The sequence below is a fragment of the Stenella coeruleoalba genome (assembly GCF_951394435.1).
Source record: "Stenella coeruleoalba genome assembly, chromosome: 8".
Classification (NCBI taxonomy): domain Eukaryota; kingdom Metazoa; phylum Chordata; class Mammalia; order Artiodactyla; family Delphinidae; genus Stenella; species Stenella coeruleoalba.
The window spans coordinates 10,561,660-10,575,616 of NC_137154.1; the positions used below are offsets into that span (position 1 = coordinate 10,561,660).

Sequence of the window (13,957 nt, forward strand, 5' to 3'; positions counted from 1 at the left end):
TTAATGACCTGTTCCAGGAAAATTTTCCACGGGAATATATGTGTGTGGTAGAATATATCGGCGTGAATAGTCGATGTCTTGACATCTTACAGTTCAAACCCATTTGGGATTATGTGAATATGAGCTTAAGGCTGCTGGAGCCTCCCAGGGTCAAAATGTTACAAGAGTAAAGAAGATTAGAGAAACACCATGTTGGAATCATCTGCTGCAGACGAGAACACACATACAGTTTTATTCATTTAAAGCCATTTTCGAGGACATAGACAGAAATGTCCCCCTTCCTTTTTTTTTTCCTAATCACAGGAAATATCTTCCATTGGTGGTCAAAGTGGAAATAGCACTGAGAGCGGAAATTACATTGTCTATGTACCTACCAGAGCCTGGCAGCACTCGGCATGTAGCAAATGCTCAAATGTAGCTGATAGCTTATAGTGACGTCTTCCTAGTTTAACATTCTTTCTATGTAGGGTAGTAACGTCTCTGAATATGAAAAAGAATCTAGAAATAGGGTAAATATTCCCTGAGATTTGGCATCATAAGTAATTATGTTATTTTCAAGCATGATCTTCTTTCTCAGAATGTCTATAGCACTTAGTGTCTGCATTCTATAATCTGACAGCTAATTGTATATTAATGATTTTTCAAAGGTTGTGAATGTCTAAGTCTTTTTGTCCCCAAGGGGTAAAACCTGACTTCTGACTCTTGTGTGTGTTTCTCAACACCTGTTTCATGCTGGTCAGAGAGCAGGTGCTGACAAAACCTGTTGACTTGGCTCTAGTAGTTTATGTAGACATTGGATAGGCAATTTGGTTATTTCAAGCATTATAGCATTTGAATAAGAAGATCTAGGTATGAAACAGGCTCTCAAAATTACTTGCTGTGACCACTGACAAATTACCTTTACTTATTTATTTACTTATTTTCTCTTTGAACATTTGTAAAATAGGGATAGGGATTTTTTTCCCTTGATCATGGAAGCTCAATTGCAATTATTTGATAAAATACTTTGTGAACTGGAAAATATTCTACAAATACTGATTATCCTTTGTAATTTGGGTACTCCTCATGGCACTTTTTCTATCATTCTTTCTTCCTTTGCCTAAAGGCTAAAAGTAGGTAGACAGTGCAGCCAGGAGCCTAGAAGAGGAGTTAGGGGAAGTTAAGACAGACGGAGATGTGTAAGCGGTGCTGTTTGTACAAAGACAGGGGTGAGGACTGGCCACTTAGAGCTGCCCCCGTGGGGTGTGGAAGCCACAGTGTCAGCCCCATATAAAGATAGATGGAATGGGATCTTTATTGTACCTCAGTATTATTTTTTGCTTTCCTGAAAACAGTGGTGCAAAAGAGACTCCACGAAAAATGTAGATGTGGAAGGAATTAAAGATAGCTTAGGGACGGCATGGAGCCGTCACTTACATTTTTCATCTGGTGCAGAGTCTCCCTATTGCGGAGGGAAAAAATGAAAAGACAAGCGAACTACTACCGCTGTGACTACCACTGCACCTTATCCAAGGAACAGACCAGTGAGAAACCACATTCTGAAGCCCTTATTCAGCCTATTGTTTTTTAACGTAAGAAAGCTGTCCTAAGCAAGAAACATGATGATACAGTCTACTACAATGGCCTATGTTCATCCTCTGAATGAGGACGGGGCGAAGGGAGCTGTGGTCCCTCCATGCAAAGACCAGAGCGACATGGAGGCTGCATGCAGAGTGCCTTCAGAAATGGGGGTAAATAAGTCTCTTGGAAGCTGTGAACGTTAATGTCTAAAAAAAAAGAAAACAGAAAACAGAAAAAAACTAGTTTAAGGGACACTATCATTTTCTAACGGTGAGGCTTCCTGATCTTGGGGAGGTTCTGGAAATGTTATTTCCGTTTCTCCTTCTCCTTCTCCTTCTCCTTCTTCTTCTTCTTCTTCTTCTTGGACTGGAATAATTTCAATGTCCTCTTCATTCTTTGGTTGGGAAGATATTTCAATCTGCTCAACCACTTCTTCTTTTATTTCAATTGCCTGTTCCTTTTTTTCTTCTGCTGACAGGAGAACTACGTTCTGGAACACAAAATTGAACCAACTTTTCTTGACCTTCATCACTGGCACATTTCTCAACAATCTGTATGAATATCAAATGCCTCCTGGTTTTTATGCTATTCATGTTATTTTCTATATGCTTCCCAGTACCAGGATTGATTTCCCAGCTGCTCAGATCCTTATCAAATCACTTATCAAGGCTCATCCTCAAGGCGAGCAGACACTTGCCACTTTGCCTGGAATGATCGCACAGTGTCTGGGAAATAACACTGCAACAATAGAGGAATTTAGATTTTAGTTTTGACTGGCCTTTATTGGAGATAACCTTGGGAAAGTAACTTTCTCTCTCCAACCCTGTCTTCCTCATCTGCAAAATGAAGGAATTGATGATGATTTCTAAATTCTCTTCCAAAGCTAACATCCTATGGTTCTGAAGCAGTTGATAATAGACCTGTCACTGGGATATTCATATCTCCCAATTGTGGAGCCTCTTTGAACCTATTGTTTTGGAAGAGGGATTAGAAGGAAAGAGGGGAGGAGAAGGGAATACTGAGAAATGAGGTGCAAGAAATAGTGGTTTTAATCAGCCTTCAGCCATCCTGTTTTTATGCATTAAGTATGGAATTCTGAAGTCAAGAGGGATGACTTGAAGTCCAGCAAAAAGGTTAGTAAGAGGATGTACATAGCATAGGACTGTATCCTCTGTCTAACCTTTAAACCTATTTCAGATTTCAAGACCTTTTCTCCATTACTGGTATTTTCTGCTTTCCAGAAATATGCTAGGATCACTTTTCATGATGTTCCCAGGCTCATCAGATTACACTCTCCATAAATGACTCTTTGTAGATGTGATTTTCCTACAGGGAGTTTGTGAACAGCATGGCTTCTACTTACAGCTTTGGGTCTGGAGCATATTTTTTTCCATTCGTTCTCAACAGTGCCAGCTGTCACAAGTTTCTGGAGGAAGGCAAAGAGCAACATCACTGCAAAAATGCCCTGAAGAACAGAAAAGTGAGGGTGAAAAGGTAATAATGAAAATATAAGAATATGGCTGGTGCTCTGTAAGTGACTGTGGACTAAAAGATCAATTCTTTAGGGAAATAATGACTGACTGTGAGAACTGCTAGTATCTGCATAACCCTAACCCTTAGCACAACTCCTGGCACATAACAGATAGTGTATGTTGCTGACAGAAAGTAAAGCAGTAATAATTAGTTGAAGAATCAATTCTGTGTAGGCGAGAACAATTATTGAGTCCCAAATTGAACTGTATCCAGCTTTAGGTGGTATGGTATCGCACTAAGGAAATCTCTCCACACTTGGGAGATGCATTTTTTTCCCCTTCAAACTCTACACTAAAAACTCCTTGAGGGGGCTTCCCTGGTGGCGCAGTGGTTGAGAGTCCGCCTGCCGATACGGGGGACACGGGTTCGTGCCCCGGTCCGGGAAGATCCCACGTGCCGCGGAGCGCCTGGGCCCGTGAGCCATGGCCGCTGAACCTGTGCGTTCCGGAGCCTGTGCTCCGCAACGGGAGAGGCCACAACAGTGAGAGGCCCGCGTACCGCAAAAAAAAAAAAACCTCCTTGAGGCAAATGATGTTTATTACAACTTAGGTTCTTCAGTGTTCATCTTAATCAATAATAATAATAATAAATTTTCTGTTAATAATAATAATAAATGTTAAAGCTAGCACTTTCTTTGTACCAGACACTGTTCTAAGTGCTTTCCATGTATTAACTCATCCCTCAAAACAGCTCTATAAATACTATAAACAGTAATAAATACTATCACCTTCCCCATTTTACAGTTGAAGAAAATGAGACAGTGTGATCAGAATTCTTGCTGAACGCCATATAGGCAGTAAGTAGCAGACACAGACAGTCTGGATCTAGAGCTGATGGTCGTAAGAAAAATGCCATACTTCCTCCCTGAAAATAAATCCAGTTTCGCACTTACCAAGAACAAAAACCGTATGCTGTCACAATATTGCATAGCTAGAGAGTTTTTGTCAGCGGGGTTAGCTGGTTCACAGTTGTGTATGTTAATATATGGTGTGGGAGCCTTAGTGAGGTTCAGACTCTCCATTTTAAAAAAGTGGGAAATTGTCAGATTAAATATGTCCATGATCAAAAAAATTATTCCAGAAATAGCAGCAAAGAGGCTCAATGAGTTCATTATTATTCTCCCTCTGACCTGAAATAGAGACATAAAGATTTATTAATTGAGTTTAATTACCAATTGAAGAATATAAGCTAGGAAGGAATTCCAGATCCCATTCCCCTGACTCAGAAAGGCACTACACCTAAATCATCCTAAGTTCTATTTCTCTCAGTTGTTTTTAGTCTCTTTGTCACTATAAAATGAAAACCTTCATGTCTGAGCCTTGTCCCTTTCTCAGATTTCCCCATCTCATTTATGCCACCACCATCCAATCAGTTCATCAAGAAAACATCCTAGGAGTAATCCTTGTACTTCCTTTCACTGCCACTGCCACCAGAATACTAGTAGGCATTCAATACACAACTGTTGAGTAAATGAAATGAATAGTATTCAGATTAGATCACAGTGAAGCAGGATGGTATTGTGGGTATAGGTAGGGAAAGAGCACATAGACCCCTCTAGGTCTGTACCATCAAGTGGAAACAAGCAAATGGTAACGCCTATTCCCTCCCTCTTGCCCCAGGTTGCAGTCAGCCCCAGTCTATCATCTTTCAAGATACAATTAAGGCTGATGGCTCCGGGCAGCACAGGTAAGAGGATGTCAGTGTGACTGTGCTACCTTGCCGGGATGATAAGAGTTCGAAACAAGAAGGTATGTGCGGAAAGTACCATAACGGTGTGGGGTTGTTGGTGATTATCTTCAGACACACATACTTCATCCCTGGTTGTATGACCTACAGGTGGCAAGTCAGTAGGACTGACTGTATTTGGAGAATAAATACAACTTGATCTTCATAAACAGTTTTTCTTTTCCCCCAAGCTGAGTTTGGCAGACCACCTCTAGACAGGAGTCATCTCAACCTCCACCGTCCCCACTGACTTCGGAAGCGACTCAAATTAGTGATAGCGTAGTAAGTGGAGAAAAGTTGAAGAAGGAAGCTTGCTGGTAAGCTCTTGACCTGTACAGAATCAGGGGTTCTTTCTGGGTGTAAATGTGTCCTGAGGGGTGATATGCACAAGACCACTCTAGCTCTTTATAGCATCTGAAGCACCCTCATATATATTACTCCATTTTATCCTCAGGAGAGTTTCATACGGTAGCAAAGACAGTATCTCCATTTTATAGGTTAAAATTCAGGTACAGGGGCTTCCCTGGTGGCTCAGTGGTTGCGAGTCCGCCTGCCGATGCAGGGGACGCGGGTTCGTGCCCCGGTCCGGGAAGATCCCACATGCCGCGGAGCGGCTGGGCCCGTGAGCCATGGCCACTGAGCCTGCGCGTCCGGAGCCTGTGCTCTGCAACGGGAGAGGCCACAGCAGTGAGAGGCCCGTGTACCACAAAAAATAAAATAAAATTCAGAGGTACACAGGGGTAAACTGACTTGCCCAGGGTTACAGCTGAAGGTTAACTAGGACTTGAGTCAGTCATAGCATTGATTAGACAGTTTTCCTAAATGCTGGTCTGAGAGAAATGACAAGATTTTCAAAGAGATCTCAGTCTCACACAGCATCTCACATTCCTAAGACCATAAGCATGCTCTTCAACGATCTGCCTTTAATTCTGTTTCCATGAATATCTCATTTCCATGTTTTTTATGAATGAAATCACAACGGCATCATAGAGGATCTTTTGCTTCTTAGGATTGAGCGATAACTCAGTGCTACTGTAACTGCAAAGGTCTTCAAGGGTCCTTCTTTTCAACTGAGAAAATAGCTACTTCTCTGATGTGTGGGAAAGAAGGACATACGATTACTTGCCAAACTCTTCATGGAGTTTTTCTCCGCTGCTGCCAGGAGTGATCCAGAAATGATATACTGTAAAAAGAGAGGTGGTGGGTGGGGAAGGGCAGGGGCGAGACGGGAGAAGCAGCAGAGAGAGAGAGAGGGGCAGAGAAGGAGATCACTTTTTAACATGGAGAACTGGTTGTAAAAAAGCTATCCACACTTTCAACCACTTTCACTAAACTATCCAGTCCTTTTTAATGGATTTATTCATTTTTCAGCATATTTCTCCCTTATTCAGGCTCAATCCCATTCAGTCCATGCCTTTTATTCAATCAGATGGGGAGCTGTGACTAGGAATATAGTAAGACCAGAGGCAGAATTCACATTTCCATGTCCATTAGTACTCACACTGTGAAGTTAAACGTTTTATTTGCAGTTTTCCTTTTTGTAATTTGGGGAATTGCTCTTTGGAGTTCACAGTGTTTTAAATGGCGTTGATGGCAATGATGAGTGAATTGATGTAGGAGAAATACTTGGCCTGAATGTCGTAGGGACTTCATTCAAACATGGGCTGCTACAGGAAGTGGCCATTATTTCTCATCTTCCTTTTCTACTATTCAAGCTCTAAGATGGAGGAAACTCTTTCACGACTCCATCTCTCCTTGTGCTGAAAATTTCAATCCTGGACCTGTCTTCATAGTGGCATCTATGAAGGGGTAATGGTGATGAAAACATCACTGTCCCATACCACATCCAGATAGGGTTACAAGCTTGGAAAACAGGCACGTGAAACAGCCGTAAGGAGTACTGCTCTGCTGATAAGTGAGGGGAGATTTCTTTGGGATGGGACTAATTTCACCACGTGAGATCGTAACTAAAGAGAATGGTAGGGAAGAAGGACCAGGTGGGAGGAAGTTTGCTTTCTGAAACACCATGCTCTACAGTCCAAACGTCTAGTACCCAGCCCCCTTCATGCTGGACACTGACTTTGGAGAGGTCCTGCTTTGAGAAGTCTTTCCTCCCTGTGTAGGGCAGCTTTCTCTGAATTCCCATGAAGCATGACCACTGACTCTCAACCATGGGATTCATGCTCCGTGCAGTCCACCTCTCTTTCCACTAAATCACGTCAACCAGATAACCTGTTCCCTGCTCCTGTGCTTTCCTCAACACAGAAATAATCTGGTCTATTCCTGTGGAGCTTTTTAACCTTTTTGTCTGTATCACTCCCCAAATGGTTGTTAGTTTTTACTCACCATAATGCCTCCCCAGAGAGGGTACCACAAAGTTACACAGATGGGTGCATAGACCTCCGCGTGAAGCAACAGGAGGCCGCCCAGGGCAATGTGGAAGAGCCCATTCATAACCTGGACAGCCTGGGGAGAGAATAGGGGCACTGATGGATGAACTGAAGTAAGTCAGAAAGCGAAAGTGAGGCCGGAAGCCCTGGTTCCTGACCTGGATGGGGCTGTGTAAGATGTCCAAAGCAAGCGGTGAAGGTGCCAAGACTTTTGTCTTGTTCCGATTCGTTTTCCCCACCACCTGGGGCATTTCCAAGGCAGGTATATGTGGTATGCTGGTGATGACCTGGGACGGGAGACCCCTAACTCTGCAAGCCTCAAGATCAAGCGGGGGCATAAGATCACCACGATAGTCTCTCTGTACGTCCCTGATTTGGCCCCCTGTGTCAGACATAAAGATCACCTCAGGTGGGGTCAAATACCTTCCAGTCGGATTGAATTTTGTACCTGGCCTACAGCATCTGCTTCTGTAGGCCAGAGAGTCCCTAGGATGTGGAGTGGAGGGCAACTGACTTACCCCCAAAGCCTTAGATTCCCTCATGAAGAAGCTCTGTGTGGCGCCCACCACTGAAGGCACCCTCCTGGGAATTAGTTTCTGAACAGGCTGCATGGCAATAGGGCCTGCCGGGAAAGCTCCACTCATGGAATTTCTGGGCGTCGTCATTTCACCCTCAAAAGTCCTAAAAATAAAACAAATAATAAAATGAGGGGAGAGGGAACAGGATTCTTGGCAGTCTTTTATCTCATGTCGTGCACCTGAATACTTTCCTCTGTATTCTCTCTGTGGGTGTCACTGATGGCAGACACGGCCTCTTCCTAGTGACTTTGGATCTAAAGCAAGGCCTCCTGCCATGTTCTAAGACAGGATCTGGAGGGGGCATCTCATGCAAGGGTTTATGGGCCCAGGGATCCCTGCCCGTATTCTTTTTTTTGTGTGTGATATGTGGGCCTCTCACTGTTGTGGCCTCTCCCGTTGCGGAGCACGGGCTCCAGACGCGCAGGCTCAGCGGCCATAGCTCACGGGCCCAGCCGCTCCGCGGCACGTGGGATCCTCCCGGACCGGGGCACGAACCCGTGTTCCCTGCATCGGCAGGCGGACTCTCAACCACTGCGCCACCAGGGAAGCCCCTGCCGGTATTCTTGACAGACACATTTGGACGTGTTTTCTCTCTGTCGAGAACGTCGCGCTCATATTCTCTGTGTTCTGTGTGTCTGTCATCTCTGGATGCTTTCCTTGTGCTTTCATATTGGAAAATGTGTTTTGTGTGGGCTTGTCCTTGTCCCTTTGCTTACCTGCTTTTGTCCATTGGGATGGGCCAGAGTCACCATGCTGGAGGATGGTGAAGACTATTGGAGTCGAGAGGGGCCGAGTCAATCTTCCCTCCTCCCACTAACTCTGCCACCTTGAGTAAATCACTTCAAGGAGGCTCTTGAAGGTTCTGTGTGACACTGTGGCCTCTGAATCAGACTGCCTAGGTTTAGATCATGATTCTTCTATTTGCTGTGAAACTCTGGGTAAGTTCTTTAAACTCCCTGGGCCTCAACTTCTTCAACTGTAAAATGGGGATAGTAATCATTCTTATCTCATAGGGTTGCTGTGAGACTTAAATGGGCTGATGGTGTGTGCATGGCTGGTTTCTTTCCGTTCAGGGATAGCTCAAATGTCAGCCTCTCAAAGAAGCCTTTCCTGAGCCCTCAATCCGCAACGCCTCTCTCTCACAACGTCCCATTTTATTTATTTGGGAGCACTTATCCCTGTGAGGAGTTACTGTATTTGCTTGCTTGTGTACTGTCAGTCTCTCCCCACTAGAATATAAATTCCTTGTGTTCTCTGTTGTTTAGTATTTAAAATTATGCCTGGATTTAGTAGTTTCTTCATGAATATTATTGAAGAAGTAAATGTATGCAAACACCCATGTCTGGGGCTTCCCTGGTGGCGCAGTGGTTGAGAGTCCGCCTGCCGATGCAGGGGACGCGGGTTCGTGCCCCGGTCCGGGAAGATCCCACATGCCGCGGAGCGGCTGGGCCCGTGAGCCACGGCCGCTGAGCCTGCGCGTCTGGAGCCTGTGCTCCGCAACGGGAGAGGCCACAACAGTGAGAGGCCCGCGTACCGCAAAAAAAAAAAAAAAAAAGCACCCATGTCTGAATCATTATTAGCTGCTTTTGTTCTTGTTCAATATTTTTACCTTTAGGAGCAGTAGTTTCTACTTTTCCCATCTGAAAAATGAGAACAATACCCCTTTCAGAGACATGTTGTGAGAAATAAATAAGTTACCGTAAGTGAAAGTGCCTAGTACACAGGCAGGAAGTAGTAAATGCTATTCGTCCTCCGTGATGATCAGTTTCTGAATAGAAATGTCCCTTTCCAGCTCTAACATTCTAAGACTGTTCTACCTTCTTCATCACGTGATTCCCTTCAGTATTCATTTCTTTATGTCAATTACTTACATGAATTCTATTGGGTCTTTCCTGGGACCTGGAAATCTCTCTTTAGGGACGCAATTTTGGTCTTGTCTTTACTGACTGTAAGTCACGTAAGGGGCCTTGGAGGCCAAAGCTGTCTGTCCAGCTTACTTATCTTCCTAAAGTCACGCAGGGCTGGGCACCTGCGGGTATGCTGGAAGCCAGGGGCTCGGGAGTCTCCCAGGCCTCACATCTGTACCCACTTCCTAGTAACAAAGACATTTCACATCTGGCATCTCATCTGAGCCTCACAGGGCAGACAAGGGATGAACCGTGGCCTCTGTTTTGTAGAAAGGGTAACAAGGGCACCGAGAAGTTAGGTAACTTGTTCAAAGTTACACAACCATCAGAGATTTAAAATGAGGGCTTGGACCTAGCCAACAAGGTATCTGTGGTAGCAGGCTGCTTTGTCCCCCGTGGGGAATAGGAATTCAGCCTTTCACTTATGAATCTCCTCCTTTTCCTTCAAATAGATGTGCGGTTTGGATGACTATACATCGGTTGAAAACAGAGTATCTGTCTGGGCCATGGCTGAAGGGGAAGAGGGGAGGCTGTGGGTCCTTCACACCTGATTTTGCCCCAGCCCTAGATTACCAGATGTCGTGTGCTCTTAGGGATCCGCTTTGCACCGCAAACCACCCCGCAAGACCACCAACAGGAGGGAATATTTTAATATAGACCACTAAGGTGTTTACAGACGGATTCAGGCAGAGTTTTTAGGGCCAGTCAGACCTCAGAAACCATTCCGTTCATTTGATAAATGAGGAGACTGTGGCCCAAGGATGAGACACGCCTAGTTAAAGACCTCGCACTTAGTGATGGAACCGAACCAGAAAGGCAGCCCCTAGGGCTCCGAGGCTCGTGCTCTTTCTGCCGCACCTCGGGCTGGACCACACAGCTGGAGTTGTTCACTGAGCGCCCGCTCTGTGCTAGTTAGTTCCCACGCTCCCACAGCTTCCCTGCTAAGTGGGAAGTTTCTTTTTCTCTGCAGTTGTGGAAATGGGGGTTCTGAGAGGTTAATTAATTTTCCCACGGTAAGTATGGAATGAGCTGAGGGTTACCACACTCCTCTCCAGAGGGCTCCTTTTAATGAGGACAACTTATAAAGCAAAGGTCATCAATTATCTGGACAGAAGGAGATGATTGGACTACCATTGTTTTCATTTCTCCTCACTTTTCATCTGCCTAAGGCTGTGTCTATATTATTAGGCAGATAAACCTTTTGTGTAAACAAGTCCTCCTTGGGCTTTGACTGCCATGACTAATGGCAGTAATGACCGTTGGAGGGGAATATTTTATTTCTCTTAAGATGATGTCTCACTATGGCAACTATATTTCTACAAAGCCTTCAACACATACCACTGTAAAAAAGTTTATAAACACAAACATACTTGTTTCTCTGTGCTACTTCATTTTTTCTGGCATATGTGTGTGTGTGTATATATATATATATATATATATGCATGCCAGGTCATTGTAGACTGACTGGGTAATGAAAGATTTTATTCATTTTATTCTATGGGAATATGTGAAACTAGACCACACACTCATCAGGTTATTGTAGAGTCCTGTAGCCTTACCCTATATATTTTTTTTCTTTAATTGTTCACCATGACTGTTTGTCCCAACTGTGTGTTTTCCAACACACAGTTATGCTCAAAGACTAGTTGGTACACTAGTAGTGGTTACTGATCACATTGGTCAAAATGTGGTCATAAGATTTTTTTTTTTTGCAGTATGCGGGCCTCTCACTGTTGTGGCCTCTCCCGTTGCGGAGCACAGGCTCCGGACACGCAGGCCCAGCGGCCATGGCTCACGGGCCCAGCCGCTCCGCGGCATGCGGGATCTTCCCGGACCGGGGCACGAACCCGTGTCCCCTGCATCGGCAGGCGGACTCTCAACCACTGCGCCACCAGGGAAGCCCGGTCCTAAGATTTTATTATCACCGAACTATACTAAAATCAGGACTCAGTTTATCAGACACTGCCCTGTTTTATTACAGCAATTTCTGCAAATCTTCTTGGGTTTTTAAAAGGCACCACTATTTCCATGTCCTTCTCCTGAAGAAGATCTCACAGCGTTTATGGGCTTTGGTTTGAATAATGACCTTTAGGTCTAATACTTCCATCATTTACTCAGAAGTTCAAAGCTGCCCAGATTTTGTTACCTCCACTTCCTCCTTTGCCGCTCAAATAGTTTTGCATTTTCATCCCTTGTGGCCTCCTGTGCGCTTGTCTCTGAGGAATAACATTCTTAATACTTCCTTTTCCTCTGCCTTCGCTCTACAGCCCGTCTCCTTCTACTGTGTCGTTAGTCCTTCAATGAGATTGGTTGCATCTTCAATCTCTTGCTATATTTGGGGAGTACTGAGCAGAAAGAGCTAGTCCTAGCTCTGTTGCTTGCTACCGTTGTGACCTGATCTCTCTATTCAAAGTTTCGTTTTGAGAACATGAGATAATTTGCAATTTATAAACTACTAAAGGCTCAAAGAATAATTATCATCCCTGGAACCTTTGTTACGATTAAAATGTGCTGCGGTGTCTCCCCAGTCCCAAAACCCCTTCCTTTAATCCAGGACTGTCCCAGCCACTGCGCAGTCTCCCCAGTCCTATACTCCCAGCGTCTTAAAAGCTTCCTCTCTGCTTCCACTTCCTCACGACCCACTCACTCCTCGACACTCCGCGGCTGCTTCCTGCCAGAGCCACTCAGGTGAAACCGCCTTCTTCAAAGACTGTGCTGCAGGGTCTTCCCGGGCATCCCAGGGGTTCAGACTCTGTGCTGCTATTGCAGGGGCACAGATCTGATCCCTGGTCGGGGAACTAAGATCCTGCAGGCCACCAAGATCCCGCCTGCCACTGCGACCCCGCCTGCGGCGAGGTGGGGGCATAAAAGCAACACGAGAGAAAGAACGTGCTGCAAAGCCAGGCATCATCCCTCGGGTGGCTTCACATCTGTACCCCTGTCACCCAGGCTTAAAACGTTGGAGCCATATTCCGCTCCAGCTCCTTCATCTCCCACATGGAAGCTAAGTCAGGCAGTTTCTACCTCTGTAAATATCGTATTTTGCAGGTGCCAGTGTCCCCTCATGAGTTTGATTCTCATTTCCTCTCCTCTCATTTCCTCTACTGGTTTAGCACAGAAATCTTGCTTTTCTGCCTTCTGTCTCTCTCTTTTCTAACCCGTCCTCCACAAGGCAGCTAGATCAGACTCCCTTAAATCCCTGCTGAAGTGACGCTGAACTTGAACTCATCTCTGATCTGTCATTGCCTGCCGGGGAAAACCCTTTACCTGGTCGCTCACAGCCTCTACGTAATTTCTTAAGCTCACATCCCACTACTCCCCACAGAGCCACTGGTCTGGATGCCTCTCCCGCTTTCTTCTTTGAACCTCTCAACTTTGAAATGCTTCTCCTCCCACCCCCTTCACTTTCAGTGCCGCTGCCCATCAGACATTCACATCACCGAGGCTCTTCCTGGCCAGGAATTCTCCTTCAGAGCCCACAGCTCTTTGCATTCCTTACTTGTCACTTTCTCATGTCATATTGTTAGTCCCTCTAATGGAGTGTAAATTCCTTTTGGGAACGCCTTACTAGGATTATGCAGGGAACCTGTTTCCTATATACTATGAGCTCAAGAAATGGTAAACTGAACGGTAAACTGAACATTAAACTGAACTACTTCCTCGGGACAGGTTTACAGACACTCAGGATGTCGGACCAAAAGGTGATTGATTTCATCTCACCGGTCAGTCAGTGCGATCAAGCCATGTTATGGGAAACAGGGGAAGGGAATGTTATAAACTGGTTTCGGGAGACCGTGACGGCAGGGTTAGAGGTCGTCTTTGTCGGCCTTCATCAGATCTTCCTCTAGTCTCCAGTGCCCACTCTCTCTCTCGGTTTCTGTGACGGATTTGAGGCAGGGTTTTGTGCTCGATTTGGTGTCCACCAATCCCCTCCAGAAAATGTTCTCCTGAGAGGCTTAACAACATCTAGGGGTATTCACATGTAGTGGGGTAGCCTTGGAGACAAAAGCATTTAAGGCGAGAGGCGTGGAGTTATTTTCGTTACAGCCGTGACTGTTTATTTTCTTATTTGGTTCGAGGCTGTTCTAAGAGCGTCAGGATTTTAGCTCATTTATTCTTCATAACGCAGTGGGTATTACTACTGCCCCCACTTTATAGGTGAGGAAACCGAGGAGCATAGAGGTTTAGTAACTTGCCTGAGGTTATAGGGCTTGTGGATGGCGGAGCTCAGGTTTGAGCCCAGCAGGTAGTAACCGTGCTTTAA

At 45.1% G+C, this 13,957-nt stretch overlaps 1 protein-coding gene across 1 annotated transcript; it reads right to left on the bottom strand.

Annotated features, from left to right (window-relative positions):
• Window positions 1-1,140: 1,140 nt before the first annotated feature.
• LOC307190838 (B-lymphocyte antigen CD20-like) lies at window positions 1,141-8,416 on the bottom strand. The gene is made up of 6 exons (XM_079930270.1): window positions 7,727-8,416; window positions 7,165-7,284; window positions 5,945-6,001; window positions 3,986-4,222; window positions 2,924-3,025; window positions 1,141-2,050 (listed from the first exon to the last, which is right to left on the bottom strand). The coding sequence occupies exons 1-6, from the start codon at window positions 7,871-7,873 to the stop codon at window positions 1,805-1,807; spliced, it is 909 nt and encodes a 302-aa protein (XP_079786396.1). The 5' UTR covers window positions 7,874-8,416; the 3' UTR covers window positions 1,141-1,804.
• Window positions 8,417-13,957: the final 5,541 nt, after the last annotated feature.